We start from the raw sequence: 17710 nt of genomic DNA on the forward strand, positions 1-17710 counted from the left end.
GGAGGTGACACTTGAGACGATCCCTGAAGGATGGTGCTAGGATGTGGTTTGAGGTCCAAGTTCTCTTTGTCCTGCCCACCATGTCTGTGCTGTTCCCCCCTAATTCCACACTGAGCATGGCAAACAAACAGGGAATAGAAGTTTGTTGAATGAATGAATGAAGAAATGGGCAGGAAGGCCATTCACAGGAGGTGAAAGGGCAATGGTATAGGTCCCTTCAGAGCCAAGGGCATGTTGTGGGGTCCTTTAGACCCCAGAGGTCACCATGTGCAGGAAGGGACAAGCTCCCCCTGCCCCAGATTCGGTGTTCCTCACTGCTCCTCTGCACGCGCCTTGGGTAGGACCCAAACCACTTCGTGCCGCGAAGCGTTGTTTGTCCTCTGCAGCTGGCTGGAGGCTCCGTCTCTGTTTACTCTGTCTTCCTCCTCCGTGTTTTGTAAACTGAGCTGGTTGGGAAGACAGGTCACGGCCCACGCCTGCATGTGGCAGAGGCCCCTGGCCAGCTGCCCTCTCCTCCCACCCCACCGGGGCCAGCACGACCCCCGGGCCACCATGGACCTTCAGGGAGCTGGAGAGTCTGCGGTAGAAAGACCAAACCCGAGCTGTTCCCGAGGAATTGCTTTTCTGGAAAACACACTCCCTCTGGACCCGCAGCCTTCCTTTCTTCCGTGGTCTTTGGTTTTGTTCTCTGCCAAGGATTTCTATTGCCTCTCATTATAAATGATTTACATGCTCATGATAGAAACCCTGGAACATCCAGGAAAGAGGGAGGAGGACATCTTTATAGTCACGCAAAGGCAGCTGCTCTTCAGGTTTTGGTGTGCGCCACCCCCCACACACATTTGCACGGGCTGGAGGTATGAGGTTTGGGTTTTTAAACATGTTCACAATCGGACAATGTTAGCACACAGCTCGGTCTTCCACACGGGTTGGGGGCAGCTGTAGGATGATAAAAAGGAGCGGCCTGGGTATCAGGATTCCAGGACATGAGTTCCAGGTTGACCTCTGCCACTAACTGGCTGTGTGTCCTAGGAGAATGTCCACCATCTCTGGGCCTCCACGTCCATTTCTGTAACATGAGGGGGTCTGATGAAATAGTATCTAAGAGCCCTTCCCACCCTGTCATCCCAGGATCCTGTCAGGCCCACCCGGGAAGAGTTTCCAAGCATGGAGGAAGAAGGAAAGGGGGATATGCCTGCTACAAGAATCCCAGGCTTCAATTAAGACAGCCCCTCGAGCAGTGTTCCCCAAGGACCCTGGACCCCTGAGTGCCTCCAGACCCCCGGTCACCTCTGGCTGCGACCAGACCCCTAAAATGCCCCTCCAGCAGGAATCAGGCAAGGCCTTGCTCTTCTTGTAGGCTGTCATGTACTGAGTGGCTTTAGACATCTAATCACCTCTCTGAGCCTCAGTTTCCCTCTCTGTAAGAGAGGTTGGGGCTAGGTTGATCACTTTCTTTTTAAGCAGCACAACTCTTTCCTCCAATAAAACTGTGTGTAGAAACCTCATATAGAGCAGAGAGAGAGGGAACCCTGACGTTTACAGAGCAGCAAAAGTGTGTCAAGCATTGTTGTAAGGGCGCCCCATTCTTTGACCCCACAGAGTGGGTGCTCCTAGCATCCCCATTTGACAGATGAAGACACCGAGGCCCTGAGGGCTTCCGCTGCCTGTCCAAGGTTCTACACAGCTAGCAAGGGTTAGAGCTGGGATTCTGACCTGGTTGAATCTCAGTCATGAAACCCCAGGTCCCTTGTCATTCCAACCCCTTGGGGACGTCCCCAGACACCCAGCCCACGCTCTTCCACATTCACACACGCGTGTGCACGCACACACACACACACTGTGGCTGCTTCTCAACAGCCCGCCTTCCAAGCTCTGCTCAAGCCCAAACCAAAGGTAGCTGGTGAGACTGAGAGACTTGGAGGTTGTCTGCCCCAGAAAACCCACGTCACCAAAGCATCCCAGTGACCAAGGCTGGGGTCGGGGGGTGGCGATTCTCAGCCCCGCATTGACCCCGCAGCCGCCCCCAGGCAGCCGGCCAAGCCCTTGTCTGAGTGGCAGCCACCTGCACGGAGCTTCTTCCCTTGAGCCATGAAGCCGCAGCACCCGCTCCGGGCTGGGGACAGCCAGGCCTACAAGCTCAGTCAAGCCCTCAACTGCCCCGTGGGGGTGTCCTGCACCAGGAGCTTCGCCAGGTGGGAGAGGATCTGGTGCAAGAGAAAAGACTTGGGATCTGGACTCGGCCAGACCCGGGTTTGAATCCCGGCCTTGCCCCTGGCTAGCTGTGTGAGCCTGAACCATCTCGGGCTGCTTTGCCAAGCCTCTGCCTTCTTATCTGCAACATGGGAATAAGGATGCATCCACCACAGTGTGTTCTTAAGGATGTAGCGGGTGGGGCACACAGTGAGTCCTTTCATTTCCCATTGCTCTGCCCTGCAAATGTGTCTGCTGGGGAGAAAAAGAGAACTAACGATCGTCTTGCCCTCTATTGGTCAATCAACGATCATTTTTGGGGCACGTACTAGGGGTTAGGCACGCAACAGAAAAAGGAAGAAGTAACACATGCGCCTCTGATAGACGTGCTCTAACTAAACATCACGGAGAAGGGGGGCGGGCAGAGGAGGAAGAGAACGCCACTGCTCGAGGGTGTTCAATCGGAGAAGGAGACATGTATTAAGAGGTTTATTGGGAGGAACTGGCTTATGTGATTATAAGGGGCTGGCTAGGCAAGTACAAAATCCATCCAGAAGGCTGTCAGGAAGGGCAGGCTGGAACTCTCAGGCATGGACTCAAACTGCTGTTTACAAGTGGAATTTCTTCTTCTTCTTCTGGGAAACCCTCTGCTCTTAAGGCCTGTCATCTGATTGAATCAGGCCCACCCAGATGGTCCAGGATAATCTCTCTCGCTTAAATTCAACAGATTATCGACTTGAATCTCATCTGCAGTAACACCTAGAGCAGCGCTGGATTGAATAACTGGGGGCTGTAGCTTCGCCAAGATACACATAAAACTGACCGTCGCAGGGCCCTCTGGAGGCTCCACAGAAGGGTCATAACTGAGCCGGTCTCGACTTCAACAGGCAGAAGGGCGGGAGGGCGCTCAGGCAGAGGGGCAGCCCCAGCAAAGGCGGAGGTGATGGGAACGTAAGAAACATCCTTGGGGGACGGGAGTGGTCACCGTGGCTCGGACACCATGAAAATATATTCCATGCAAAGGGATTGGAATAAAGGAATGGTTAATGATACAACAATGAACAAATACGATGCATTTTTTAAAGGTGTTATGAAAAACCATGGAACAAGAGGGAAAAATTCCCTTGATGTGATATTCCATTTAAAACCAGAGATGAAAGGATGGTTGAATGTGGTTACGAAAAGAGCTGTGTTTAGGGATGGAACTTGGAGATTTAGTATTTTTAAATGCTCTTTGCTGTGGTTATATAACTGAATTCAGTGGGTCGTCTCCTGGTGAGTGTGGAGCCGAGAGGCACAAGGAAAGAATAAGTAGGCGGAGAAAGGTTTATCACCTGCACAGGCAATGGAGAACACTGGGGCTCTCTCCCAAAGCGGTGTCTCCCCGGGAAGGGGTGTGGGGGCCCGTCTATCGTTAGATCAGAAGGAAGTCCATGAATGCGTAGTCAAGAAAAAGGCGGGAGATTGGGTCTTACTGTGTAACCACGTATGTCCCGTGGCACATGTGTGGCACATATGCATACTACTACATACAGCACATGATCGGAAAATGGCAGCTTGGTCCCTCCCAGAGGAGGAGAATTTAAGATCGCAACGAGATTATAACGGGGACGGAAGGTCAGGCTCTTCCTCAAAATTTCTGTCTGCAAAACACTCAACAGAGGATGTTAGTTTTTATCAGCTCCTCGGTACCACTTTCTTTGCCTGGCTCCCTGGCTACAGTTACATTATCTTTTAAAACAAAAAGGGAGATGTTATTTTTTTAAGGGGAAGGAGTGGTGTTAAGACGTCAGATGAAATCGCTCATTCATTAAAACCACAAAACCCAAGGTGGGGAAAAGAAACAAAACACGCAGGACAGAATCCCCTGCCCATAATAAACAGGAAAGAGATAAAGACTAAGACAAGCGCCCGGGGTGTCTGAGGGTGGCAGAGTCAGGCAGGCGTGCCTTGTCCCCTGCAGAGAGCAGCATGGGGGAGGCACTAGGCTTCTCAGGCTCCCTGAGTCCCCCCATAAATATTTCCAAAACATCCCAGGCCCAGAAAGTGTCCAGATGCCGGAAGGGCCCCATGCACGTGTCTGGGCTGAACTGGAGCTTCCGACCCAGCTCTCTCCAGGAGTTCCTGGAATGGAGGTTGGCTTCCAAGAACCCCATCCTTCCCCCGAGACAGCTTTGGCCTTGTACATGGCTCCTTGGGAACTCTGGGCTCAGGCCACACTTCTCCCTGCCATTGAGGCTGGTAGGCATGAGGCCCCATTGCCCGTCCTGATCCCCAGTATTTACTGTGACCTGAAGTTTACCTTCGTGACTGTCTAGAAACAGCATCCTTACTTGGTAATCATGTCAATCAGATTTTAAAGGGAACATTTATTCTGGAGAGGGGTCCGGGAAAGGGTTCTGGGCTGGGGTCCAGGAGACCTCGGTCTTTCCATCTCTGTCCTTGACTCCATCTTGCTGGTGGTCTGAGAGATTGCACTTACCTATGGGGCAAAAGTTTTTCAAGAGACTAGATGCTAAGATGCACACGATATAGTCGCAGGCACAGAGGAGGGTGGAAAGAGCCAACGAGGCAGGTCCTCCCATGAGGAGACGCAATATAATGGGACAGATGTGCCCACACACACACACACACACACACACACACAAGCGGCTGTTACTGAGGGAGGGGATACGAAGGAGAGTACCCACCCTCCGCAGAGGACAGAACTGCACAGTCTCAGGGGTCCCCCTGGATTGGCAGGCAGGTGATGTCCCAGTGACAGCTGGTCTCTCCATCCAGCCGTGGAATCAGCGTCTGGAACCCTGAGCTGGGTCTGCGAGCTGGACAGCAGGCCACGTGGAAGGGACTCCTCCTAACCCCACATGCCGTGGTGTGGCTGAAGCAGACGGGCCCTCTCAGGGAGTGCAGGAAAAGCTGCGAGCATCCGGGAACACATCCACCACGTGCTTCCTGCATTTGACACGCAGTGACTCATGGCCTCCTCCCAGCCGCCCGAGGAGCTGGGGGCTATTTTTATACTAACCGTCATTTTACAGTCAAGAAAAACGAGGTTAAATAACAAGGTTGACGGAGAGGCACCAGTTCCAGGTCTGCTGCGGAGCCCACGAGCCCACCCACCAGGCCAGGCCTCCCGGTTTGTGACGCAAGTTTCCAGCTAGCTGTGTTAGCGTGTTTCCACATTCAGTCATTCCAAGGCACAGTTTCTGCCTTCTCTCTGTCACCTGTACAACTATTCCTTTAATACGGACTTACTTTTGAACCATAACTTCACATGGCCAACTTACATCGAAAATTAGTACCATTTGTCATTAAAAAAAAAAAAAAACTGTAAAAATAAATACGATGGACTATAAACCACGCTATTGCAGTCTGGTTAGACTCGAGGGGCCAGCCCAGGCCCTGGGCCCGCTTCCTTTGTTGAAAGGGGGTTACAAATACCAGAGAGGTGTTGAAGACACACAGCACCCCCGGAGGCTTTCTCCACGGCCTGATCAGGAGTGATCATCCAGCGTCCCGTCCACAACCTTTGCTTTGGGACACACCTCCTGGCTGTAACACACAGCCACAAGATACTGGACTAGAGTTGGCTACGAGGTGGGGGGTTCCGCACTAGGCAAAACTTGGCCCTTGAGAAAGTGATACTGTGCATTCTGCAGCGGCCACAGCCTCTGAGCCCCTCAGACATGGCTCCTGGGGACACCAAAATAGCCTCCCTCTGAGACTAAAGTGGAATTTGCTCCCGACAGCACCAAGGTCCAGTGTTTATGTGATTCAGCGAGGGGAAATATTTTTAAAGTAAGTCTTCTTGGACAGAATTCTGAAGGAGACGGAATCCGAGTGAATCAGAATGTTGGATGTTCCCTCCAAAGCATCAGTTTGAAAAATGAGGGAAAAGCCCAGAAGCAGAGTCCTCTCCTTTCCCATCCCGACTCGAGCCACGAGGATCAGAGTCTGGGGGGCATGGGTCCACCCACCTGGCTCCGTGGATGAGGAAATCGAGGCCCAGGGGGGATTCAGGGATTCCCCGAAGATCCCACACAGAGGCCCGCCCTGCTGCCCACCGCCACCCAGCCACCAATGTGCCCCCTCATCCAGCTCCCCCCACGTTCCCGTCAATAGTCCTCTGACATCCGAGTTTAGACTCCCAGGATACATTGGTCAGGGTCCCAGTAGGAAAGAGAGGGCCCACTCAAACTGGGTAATATGAAGAGAATTTTAACAGACGCTCTGTTTACAGAGATGTAGACAGCATGCAGGGCGTCACAAGGGCCTCAGAGCTAGCCCACAAGGGCCTGAGCCAGCCAGAGGAGGTGGCCGTTACCAGGATCACCAGCACAGCAGGTGGAAAGGACGCCTGGATAGGAGCATAGGAGCAGGGACACCAGCCCAGGCCCAGCCTGCCTGGGGGCGCCGGAGGGAGGGAGCCTGGAGCCAGCGCCGCATCCTCAGTCTCCTCGTCTCTCAGCCTCCCGCCATGGCATCCCCAGCGGGAAGCTGGATGGCAGAGAGTCCACGGTGCGGTTCCCATGGTCGCGGGGCTGCTGGGAGCATGACCTGGCACAGCCCTGGCATCCCACACTCGGGGGTCCTACCCCTGGGCACGCCTCCAAAGCACATGCAGAGAAACAGCCAGAATCAGCCAGAATTGCCTCAGACTCCCAGTTTCTCCCAGGTCCTGAAACCCTTGCTCTCTGGATACCACAGAGAGAAAAGCTCTCACCTTTGTTTTGAAAATGAGAGCAATGTTTACAGCCATTAGCAAGCAATTAGGATCGGACAGGGCTCATTCAGCCAGACCCAGGGACACCCAACCAGGTGGACTCATCACTGAGGCCGTGAGGAAACACTGTCACCTCCCCAGGTGATGGAGCTGGGAGGCCCTCAGTCACTTGTGTGGCTGTCGCTGTCCCGGTGGAAATAGGGGGCCCCGCGGGCAGGCTGAGGTCCCTGAACTGGACAATTTAGCTACAGAGGGAGCCCCTTGGGGACAGGGGCAGCTCGTCTTCACTCTTCCCCACTCATCCTCCAGCACTCGAAAAACTTACTCAATGATTGTTGTCGAGGAATGAGTGATTCGAGCACATGGCCCCTGACCCCCAGTTGAATTTTCTTTCCAGGCCCAGGCAGGGCCCCTCAGCAAGGCAATCCACTAGGTCTTTCTTCCCCTCCCCCGCCTCCCTCCTTGAAGGATCAGAAGGACTTTGCTGCTCATTGCATCTCTCACAAGTTCCAAATGCTGACCTCAGCTCCGCTTAGGGGTTTGGGCAAAGCTTTTCCGGGTGTTCATTGAGTATCTTGTGCTTCATTTCCTGCTTTCCACTCATCCTTTTTTTCCAATTGTGTTCAAATTTCCTGAACTGTCCGCTGTCTTATCTCCACCTCCCACAACTGAAGTAGGAAAACTGGGCTTCTAGAAGCCGGAGTGTCCTGTATCTGCACAGACTCCTCCAGCCGAGGAGTGGCTGAAAGCTGGGATGGGCAGATCCGTGGCTGCACCCAGGAACACACACACATGCCCGCCTGCACCCAGGTTTCACCCTCTTCCTAGACAGGAGCAAGAGGTCACATGGTCCTCCTGGAGAGAGATGGAGGTCTGGCACCGGAAGCGGGGGTTTAAGCCCCACCTCCAAGTCTTGCCAGCAAGGGCACTCGGACAAGTCACCCCACCCCGTTCCCCCTTTGCAAGGCAAGCATGCAGCCGATGCCTACCTCCCTGGGGGGGAGGGCAGGTAAATGTGAAGCGGGATAGAGAAAGGCTTTGTCAGCGCGAGCCCACCAGACAGAAGGCTTCCACTTTTCACCCGGCGCTCCGGCGAGGGCCCGACTCAGTGCGTGAGAGCACCTTGCAGCACTAACCGGCACAATGGATGGCAAATACTCCTCGGTACCCATCTCCCTCATTAGGCTCGAAGCCCCAGGAGATCCTGCATCTAATTTGCCTCCATTGCACCAGGGTGAGCCTGTCCTCCAGGCCAGACTGCTCCCCGGAGCTCTGGGCCCAAAGGCCACTTACACCCCAACCTGCAGGTCTCAAGAGCACCTCAGACTAACAGGTTCAAGGCTAAACACGGGGTCCTCTCTCTTTGTCAGCCCTACCCTTCTTCCTTGATAGGAAACTGCAGCAGCTGATGAGGGAGCATCCTTGACACCTTCCTCACCCCCTTCCCCATCCCCTCCATGTCCAATCTCGCACCAGGCATGTCTCCAAATACCTCTGGACTTCACCCTCTCCGGTCTGCATCATCCCATGCCTAGACTGATGGGCAGCACCTGCCAACAGGTCTCCCTGCTTCCAATCTGCTCTGCCACAGTCCCACCTCCCCCAGCAGCCACCAGGGCCTAACACACACCAAGCATCTTCCCGCCTCAGGGCCTTTGCACCTGCTGGTCCTTCCTCCCAGACACCCTCCTCGCCACCTCCATCCTTTCACCCACTTTACTCCCCCTTACCCTCAGGTCTCATAATAAATAGCCACTCACTTCCTGCCCTGGGCTGGTTTAGGACCCGGTGTTACGTGCGGTCATGGGACCTTTCACTTCATTGCTGTTGTATCGGTTTGCAATTGTTGGTGACTGTTTGAGTGATGGCTGATCCTCCATTGACTGTAAGCTCCTCAGGACAGACGCTGTGCCCGTTCTCACCTTCATGTCCTGAGTACCCAGTGAGCAGTAGGTGCTTGACAAATCTTTGTTAGGTGAAGGCCTCCACTCCCTTCCCTAGTGGAGCATGTGCGTGTTTATGGTCTCTGGCCCCCCCATCTAATCATCTTTTCTCCTCTGGTCAGCCCAGCCGAGGCCTCACTCACGTCCCTCTCTGAGGCCAAATGTTCTCAGCCTGGAGGAGACCAATGTTCCTGTCTGTTCATGAGGACTCTGTGCCCGTCATGGCCTCTTCCAGGTAAGTCGAAGCAATTCCTCGATTCACTATTTACGGTGTGCGGGCGGGGAAGAGACAACCTGACAACACCCAGGAGAGGGCGACCCTCATCTCCTGGGTGACAGTTGTGGCAACAGGCAACGTTACATGCTCCCAAGGGCTGGTGAGGCTGGTGTTCGAATCCCCGTAGACCTGTCGGGAGCAGAGGGAGTGGACTGCTCTTTGGGGCTTTAGGGGTGGGAGCAGGAAGAGAAGGACACATTACTGTGGTCATCTGTGAGCTATTCCGGATGAACTTGGAAATCAAGAGAGTGAAACTCTGAAGTCGACACCAAAGGAATCAGACAGAGATGGGCCCGGTCATTGTGCCACCGGGCCACCTTCTGATGATCCTGTGGCTTCTTGAGCCAGCTATGGGCCAGATGCCAACCCGTTGGCTAGAGGTTGTCTTGCTGGGAAATAAACAAGTAGCATCTGGTGCTCCTTCAGTCTCTAGAGAAACACACCACGAGAGACAGCTCCCCAAGCCCAGGCACTGAGGAAACAGCACTTCTGTCGCTGCAGAAATGGGGCCAATGGCTGGACCAAGGGGTACCCAGGGGAATCTGACCTTCCGAGGCTCCGCAGAGAAGTCTGCCAGTCTCCACGGGTCGGGAATCGAGGGCCCAAGGAGGACGGCTGGTCTCTGTTCCATGATGTTTGGGGCCTCGGCAGGAAGACTCAAAGGCTGGGGAACCAGAATCAACTGAAGGCTTGGCTGGGGCCGGAGGACACTCTTCTGAGGTGGCAAGCTGGTTCCTCTCCACGGAGCCTCTCCACGCGGCTGCTTGAGGGTCCTCCACGCAGGGGCTGGACTCCCCCAGAGCGAGCAACCCAAGAGGCGAAGGAGGAAGCTGCAGGGCCTTTAATGACCTAGTCACGCAAGCCACACACTGTCACTGCCGCCACGGGTGGGAAGCGAGTCACTAAGTCCAGCCACATTCACTGGAAGAGGAATTATCTCCACCTTTGGAAGGGAAGAACATCAAAGAATATTAAAACCACCGCTCCACCAGAAGGGTCTCTCCGGGGCACGTTTTCTACTCCATCCCTCCTTCCTTCAAGCCATCGGGTGCAAGACCTCACTTTCTTAGCATCCAGTGATGACTCTCCTCCTCCCCTTATGCAAACTTGCCACTTCTCACCTCCCTGTCCAACCTCTAGTCCGCCTTCCAGAACATGCCAGAGGCTTCCCCACTTGTGTGCCTCTGCTCGAGTTGCTCCCTCTGCCTGGTCTGCCCTCCCTCCTTCTTGTCCCCTGTTGACATGCTCCTCATCCTTCGAGACAGCTCCAGAGTCGCCTTCAACCTTCTCTACCTCCTCCCCCGAGTTCTGTGTCCTCGCCCCTCCTCCCACCCCTCAGCACTCATCACACACTGGCTGCAGTTGCCAGGAGCTCCTGCAGAACAGGGACCAGGGCTATTCCCCGCTGGTCCCCCAGCCAGGGTGGAGCTCAGCACAGAGAAGATGCTCAAGACGCCTTTCAAGGGTAATTGCATTGATGAATGAGTCCATCGCAGGGCCCCAGTCTGGCCCCTTGCAGCCTGCCAGCTGCTCCAGGAAGCAGAGGGACTTCCCTGGGAAATCCCAGAGGCCATCAGCAGATTCTGCCCCATAATTCATGCTCAGCTCCTCCACCAGGAGCTTGCCCAACAATCAACCGTTGTTGACTGAGGAAGAGCCCTCTACCTCCCCTGGCCCACCCCGTGGGACACTAGGAAAATGCCCCACAGTCCTGCCCTGGGGGTTGTGCTGTTGGCTTTTCAGTGTGTCTTCATCCCCACTCTTTCATCTGCACCTTGCAACAGCCATGCAAGGCAAGTCGGGAAGAGAGTAATAGTCTACTCCAAAGAAAACAAAATGGAAGCTCAGAGAGGTCAAGCAATTTGCCCAAGACCACACAGCTAGGACAGGAACCGAAGTCTGTCTGAGCCCCATGTCACTTTGCTGAAGGTAGAGATGAATTAGCCTTAAAAGCAACACTCCTAAAAACAGTCCTGTGGTCTGAGCCTCACCCAAGAGTGAAAGAGGAGCCAGTGGGTTCATGATGAAGTCGCCGATACAGGAGCAACAAACTGCAAACAGGGGTGCTGGAGTTTGACACTGGTTGTTTTAATAAGTTCACAAAAACAGATACTTATTCATGTTTATTGAACAAGGCAAGTGCTTGGGGCTTTTTTGCACATTGTCTCCAATCCCCACCAGACTCCAGAGAAGTAGATTTTGTTATTCCCATTTTATAAGGTAGGTCTTGAGGTCAGAGAGGTTAATTAACTTACCCAAAGTCACACAGCTAATGGATGAGCTGAGATTCGAACCCAGCAGACTGTCTGGCTCCAAAGCCCCTGCTCTCCCTTTCTGTCACGGAACCTCTGATCATCAACACTTTGCTGATGGAAGCATGATGCCACCCTCTGCCAGGAGGAGACAGGGAGTGGGCAGATGGGCTGTGGTCTTGGAGCCAGAGAACCTTCCTGTCTGGAATAATATCATCTTTCTCTTCTAATAAGTTACTCACCCATAGCCAGACCATGAGAGGCTGAAAGATGACCCGCTCCCCTGGGAGGGGCCCGAGGCGATAAGGAACGGATGTGCTGTGCATCGTCTCATCAAGGACGTTTCAGGGAGGTCCAGAGTCCACGACTTGCGATGCTTAGGGCTGGTGATGGACGCTGGCCAGAGGAACGTCCCAGCGGAGCCACGAGGTGAACAGGAGCTCTCAGTTCAGGCCCAAGGAGAAGAGGCCCCTCTCTCAGATCCGGCGAGCCAGAGAGGCTCCGAGAACGGCACAGACAAAGCCTGCGTCCCCCCGACTCCACCTTCCGGACGCTGTTTGCTGGGCGGACGAGCCGTCTTACTCCCCCTCTCCTCCTGCCCCAGTTGTTTCTCCTTCTTCCCGTGACCTTGAGGTGTAACAGCCTCTCTTCCACTTTCTTTCAGCGCCGAGATGCTCAACCTCACCTCGCAAGTGCTTGTGCCCGCTCTCAACGGGACCCTCTCGCAGAGCAGCCCGTGCTCGCCCTCCGAGTGGGTGAGCTGGCTCAACGCCATCCAGGCGCCCTTCCTCTGGGTCCTGTTCGTGCTGGCGGCACTGGAGAACCTCTTCGTCCTCAGTGTCTTCTGCCTGCACAAGAGCAGCTGCACGGTGGCGGAGGTCTACCTGGGCAACCTGGCCGCGGCGGACCTGATCCTGGCCTTCGGGCTGCCCTTCTGGGCCGTCACCATCGCCAACAACTTCGACTGGCTCTTTGGGGAGGTGCTCTGCCGCGTGGTGAACGCCGCGGTCTACACAAATCTCTACAGCAGCATCTGCTTCCTGATGCTGGTGAGCATCGACCGGTACCTGGCCCTGGTGAAAACCATGTCCATGGGCCGCATGCGTGGGGTGCGCTGGGCCAAACTCTACAGCCTGGTGATCTGGGGCTGCACGCTGCTCCTGAGCGCGCCCATGCTGGCCTTCCGGACCATGAGGGAGTATGCAGACGAGGGCTACAACATCACCGCCTGCATCATCGTTTACCCATCCCGCACCTGGGAGGTGTTCACCAACATCCTCCTGAACTTCGTGGGCTTCCTGCTGCCCCTGTGCGTCATCACCTTCTGCACGGTGCAGATCATGCGGGTGCTGCGCAACAACGAGATGCAGAAGTTCAAGGAGATCCAGACAGAGAGGAAGGCCACGGTGCTGGTCCTGGCCGTACTGCTGCTGTTCGTCATCTGCTGGCTGCCCTTCCAGATCAGCACCTTCCTGGACACGCTGCTGCGCCTCAAAATCCTCTCCAGCTGCTGGGATGAGCACGTCGTCGACGTCCTCACGCAGATCGCCTCCTTCGTGGCCTACAGCAACAGCTGCCTCAACCCGCTGGTGTACGTGATTGTGGGCAAACGCTTCCGCAAGAAGTCGCGGGAGGTGTACGGGAGGCTGTGCCAGAAAGGGGGCTGCCTGTCGGAGCCCAGCCAGACGGAGAGCTCCATGGGCACGCTGCGGACCTCCATCTCGGTGGAACGCCAGATTCACAAGTTGCCGGAGTGGGTGGGGAGCGGCCCACCCTCGGGGAGCAGCAGTGGGAGCGGACGTCCCCAGGGCTACGCTGATTCGCGTGAGGACTGACGGACAGGTGCTCTTCAGGATGCGCCTAAGAAGGAATGGAAGGCACCCCACGTGTGACCTCGGGCGACGAGGAAGTGTCTCCATTAAAACACAGGAGCAGAGTTTGTGCCCTGCCCAAGATGCAGTGAGCAAGGCTGTGAGGATGGGTGACCCTGTGCACCGCAAGGGCTCCATGAAAACGACGGCATTATCGTCTTATCTGCTGCCTCCCCTGGGCAACTGTGCTCCCTCCTAGGACTGGAGATGGGGAGAGGTGTGACTGAGCCTTCCTCCCACGTGGCGTCCCCCCTGCCCCAGCACGACAGCTCAGATCTCCAGGAGAACTGCCACCCCGGCTTTGGTGTGGTGGCTGAGCCCACGCACGGGGCCTGGCTGAATTTTCGCCTGAGGTCTCTTCAGTCCTCTCAGCTAGCACTTCAGAGGATGATTTCTCGGATTGATGAAGGTTAAACCCTGGGGGTCCCTTCCCTGGGAGGAACCCAGAGACCAAGATTCTGTTTCTCCCCTCGCCCATGGACAAGGTGCAGCCTGAGCCAAAGAAAACCCAATAAGCACTGATCCAGCACTTGCTGTATATGCAGCATTGAGCACTGTGGGCAGGAGGGAAAACAGAGACGTTGCATCTTCATCTTGAAGGAACTTGCAGACTCCTGTGGGGACGACAGCGCATGTGCCACCCCCAGCAGGCTGTTCTAGGACTGGTCCAGCGCAGCCCTGTGGGCAGCGCAGGGGCAGAGGGAGAGAGGCCGGAGCCGGCTCAGCTATCAACTAGTTGCACATTGCCTTGTCTCTGCCTCAGTTTCCTCCTCTGTAACATGAGGTCGTTGGAGCACTTGGAAAAGCGAAAGATGCTGTGCATATGTGAGGCTTTATTATGCGCACAGAACAGAGATAAATTTCTTTTCAGGAAAAAGACACTGGTGTGGCATAACTCTGCAGAGGAGAATGCCAATTGTAGCTAATGGTTGTGTAAAGCACCTATCAATGTCTGTCACATAGTAGGCACTCAATGGTATTAGTTTCCTGCCATCTTTCTTTCCCGTCACTCTGCACCCCCCCCCAACAGGTGCACGCGCAGGCATCTTGGGGGAAGGCCACCCCCTCACCCTTTGATCTGTGATGAGGCAGAGAGATTTCTGATCCAACAGGCCCAGGGGATCCCAGGGCTCAGAGCCTCAGCAACGGAGGGGGCCAAACCCAGGTTTCTCTGAGGGTGGCCCGGTGGGGGCCACCCCGGGGCAGCAGACCAGTGATCCAGGCACGAAGGTCATTTACCTCAAAGCATTGCTCCCAGGACCAACCTCCCTTACACAGCGGGCTGAGCGCCTCATGAGTGTCACCCTCATCCCTGGGCCAGCAAGGCCTGTGTCCCGGATGGGGTGCCTGGGTCCAGGTGCACGTGACCGTTAGGAAGCCCTGGGGACAAGGCCCCACACGATGAACAGGTCCACGCTGAACAGAGATGGATGGACGCCCTCCTCAGGTGGCCTCCCCGCTGACAGCTTGCCGGTAGAACCAGCTGCCGAGGGGCCGCAGCTCCGCCTCCGGGGGGGCGGGGCAGGGCGGGGCGGCCAGTGATGGGCGGGGCGGAGGGCCGGTCCAGGTGTCAGGCAGGAGGAAGCTGGACCAGCATCCTCCGTGAGAGACTTAAGAGACAGCCCTGCCCCCAAGCCCCAGGTCCTTTAGGGGGAATTCGTTTCATCTTCTACACGTCTTACAATCCACCTCCTGTGGCCGGCACCGTGCCGAGCCCCTTGGGGAGATGTGGAGGACGCACCACCCAGGCTCCAACATCAGGCCGCTTTGAACCAAAGCAGGGAGGGGCCCTCAGCAGCAACAGAGTTGGGAACCACGCAGGACAGTAAGACAGGCAGTGCCCGGGCAGCACTCACTCGCTCAATAAAATAAATGAGTATTTATTAGCGGGCTCTCCCTGGAGAGGATAGCAGCTGGAGGACCAGGGCTTTGGGATGGCAAAGATCCCGTAAGTCCTGACCAATCCAGCTCTGGATTTTAAAACAGAGTCAAAAAAAGATTTCCTCCCACCCACCAGCCTTTTTCCCCCCTCCCCCCACACCCCTCTGCTCCAATAAACTACACACTTGTAGCCGCAGAAAGAAAACGGGTGAAATAAGAGGCAGGAATGTTTAGTGTTAGAATGAAGCTAACCATGCACTATTGTGAATGAAAAAAAGGAGGCTGCGCTTTGTAATGTGAAGCACTCATTCATCAGCGGGTGTGTGCTGGTCTGAGGGTCTCCTATGAGCAGAGCCACGTTGCAGCCCTGGGCTCCTAGGGATCATTTAGGGGCGTCCATGTGTGGTCTGAGGAGCAGTCAGTCTGTGGGAGGGGAGCCCCCTGGGGGTTGTGTTGATACTGTGGCAAAGATTATCTGTCCTGTGAAAGACACAAAGATGCTGCTACATTGTAAAGAGGGAGCATTTCACATACAGTGAGAAAATGGATGTAATGTGTCTCTTCTGTACAGCATAATAAACGGATGAGGAGGTTTTGCATAGCTCTTTCATTTGTGACAACTCCCAAAACCCTGAGTTTTGTCGGGGACACTGCCATGGGCAGTCGGAGGCTGTGGGGGTTCCACTGGTTCCCACTCAACCTACGTTAGGGCTTCTGTCCTGTAGATCAGTGGTGTCCTAGCTTTTGTGATTGTGCATCCCTGTAAGTAAAAGAATTTCAATTATGCATACCCAATATGTATACTTATTAACATGTATTAAAATGTACACTCTAAAGTACATGTACTGAAGTAGAAATTTAAGAAAATATAATGGGGTTTGAGTATTTCCCCCCATCCTACATTCTTCCATTGGTAACTCATTACCAAGCTCCCATCAGGTGCCTGTGAGGCCCCATGAGGCCCTAGAATCATAGAGATGACAGCAATCCGATCACTCATGCAGGCAATATATATTTATCGAGGGCCTTCCATTTGGCCTCCCTTTCAAATCAGGAGTGCCTTCTACATTGTCTAAATTAAACAGCTGTCTAGCCACTGCTTGCATACTCCCAGTGATGGGGAACTCATTACCCACTCTATTTTGAGACCCCTTCATTATTCATGTATTCATTCATTCACTCATTCATTAAACCAAACTTGCATCCTATGTCTGCAGAAATGGCACTGCTCGTTCTCCACATCCATCCATCCATCCGGAAACCTGGGGCTTATCATTGAACGCACCCTCTTCTTCATCCCTTCCACCTAGGGGATCAGCACCTCATTTAGATTCCACCAAAGTGTTTCCTGGATCCATCTGCTTCTTTCTGTGTCCAAGCATCATCTCTCATTGGTGTCCCCATCACTGATGTTAATCACCATCATCTCCCAACTCTTATTCTCCAGTCTGCAGCCAATGATGTCTTTTAAGAATGCAAATGCAATCGTAGGAGGCTAAATGTAAAGAACAGTGTTTAGGAGCCAAGGCTTTGGGAGCAGGCAGACCTGGATTCCAGTTCCAGTTCTGGCTTGGGCTCTTATTTGCTGTGTGGTCTTGGGTGTCTCAAATATCCTTTCTGAGTCTACACTTACATCTGTAAAATGGGGATAATAATGGCATATACCTCATAGAACTGTTAACAGGATTAGTGTATGAAAGTGTTTAGCACAGTGCCTGGTAGATAGTCGGTACTCAACATGTGTGAGCTGCCATGATGGTGATGACAATGGTGGTGATGATGATGGTAATGACAATGGTGATGACAATGGCTGTGATGAAGATGACGGTGAGGGTGATGATGGCACTTTCTAACAGGAAACTTCAATAGTGTCCCATCACTCTTGGGATAAAGTTCCACCTCCATAAACATGGCTGGCAAGACCCTCCATGAGCTTGCCCCTGCCTTGTCTCCTTCTCTCTCGCTAGTCCCTGGCTCATTCTCTACCCTCCCACCATATTGGACACAAGTGCCTGGACAGAGTCCCACAGACATTCCATTCTCCCTTCAATGCCCACACTTTCCAACCAGGCTGCACCTCTCACCAAGGCCCTGAGCTTGGAGAAAGTTTCCCACGAGTGCCAGACGAAGCTCACTCATCTGAGGGACTTTGTTCACAGATGTGAGCATGACGCAAGGAAGTCTGCAATCCAGATGGAAGCCACTTGGCTGGAAATTTGAGTAGGGCTCTCGGCAGACAGAGATAGGCTGGGAGAGCCTCCCTTCCCACCTCTTCCCACCACAGCCAGGTGACAGGAGAGGCCCATGTTGCTGCTGACCCTCCTTGGCCCCAGCAGACTGGTGAGATGGGAAGAAGCCCAGGGGGTGCCTCTGGTGGCCTCAGAACCAAGCCATGGGCCTGGGTCCTGAGTCTGCCCTGGCCAGAGCAGGTGAGGGCCTGGTCTTCGGAGGCGCAGACTGAATGCCATGTGAGCAACCAGGCTGCAGGAGGATGGGGGTCAGGGGTGAGTAAGGAGGTCATGGTTTGGCAATAGCAACGGCTGAAAGCTTAATGGTTTGTCTGTGGTTTT

General features: G+C 54.4%; 1 protein-coding gene across 2 annotated transcripts in view; it reads left to right on the plus strand.

The window, feature by feature from the left end:
- Nucleotides 1-15736, plus strand: part of BDKRB2 (bradykinin receptor B2) — a 29152-nt gene extending 13416 nt beyond the window's left edge. The window contains exons 2-3 of one of the 2 annotated variants that reach the window (XM_008537687.2): nt 8987-9094; nt 12053-15736. In XM_008537687.2, the coding sequence (XP_008535909.1) occupies nt 9021-9094; nt 12053-13223 (1245 nt within the window). In that variant the 5' untranslated portion in view covers nt 8987-9020 and the 3' untranslated portion in view covers nt 13224-15736. Of the gene's footprint in view, nt 1-8981; nt 9095-12052 lie in introns of both variants that reach the window. The other variant, XM_008537686.2, reaches the window with a different exon arrangement.
- Nucleotides 15737-17710: the final 1974 nt, after the last annotated feature.

Source organism: Equus przewalskii, chromosome 25 (assembly GCF_037783145.1).
Source record: "Equus przewalskii isolate Varuska chromosome 25, EquPr2, whole genome shotgun sequence".
Classification (NCBI taxonomy): domain Eukaryota; kingdom Metazoa; phylum Chordata; class Mammalia; order Perissodactyla; family Equidae; genus Equus; species Equus przewalskii.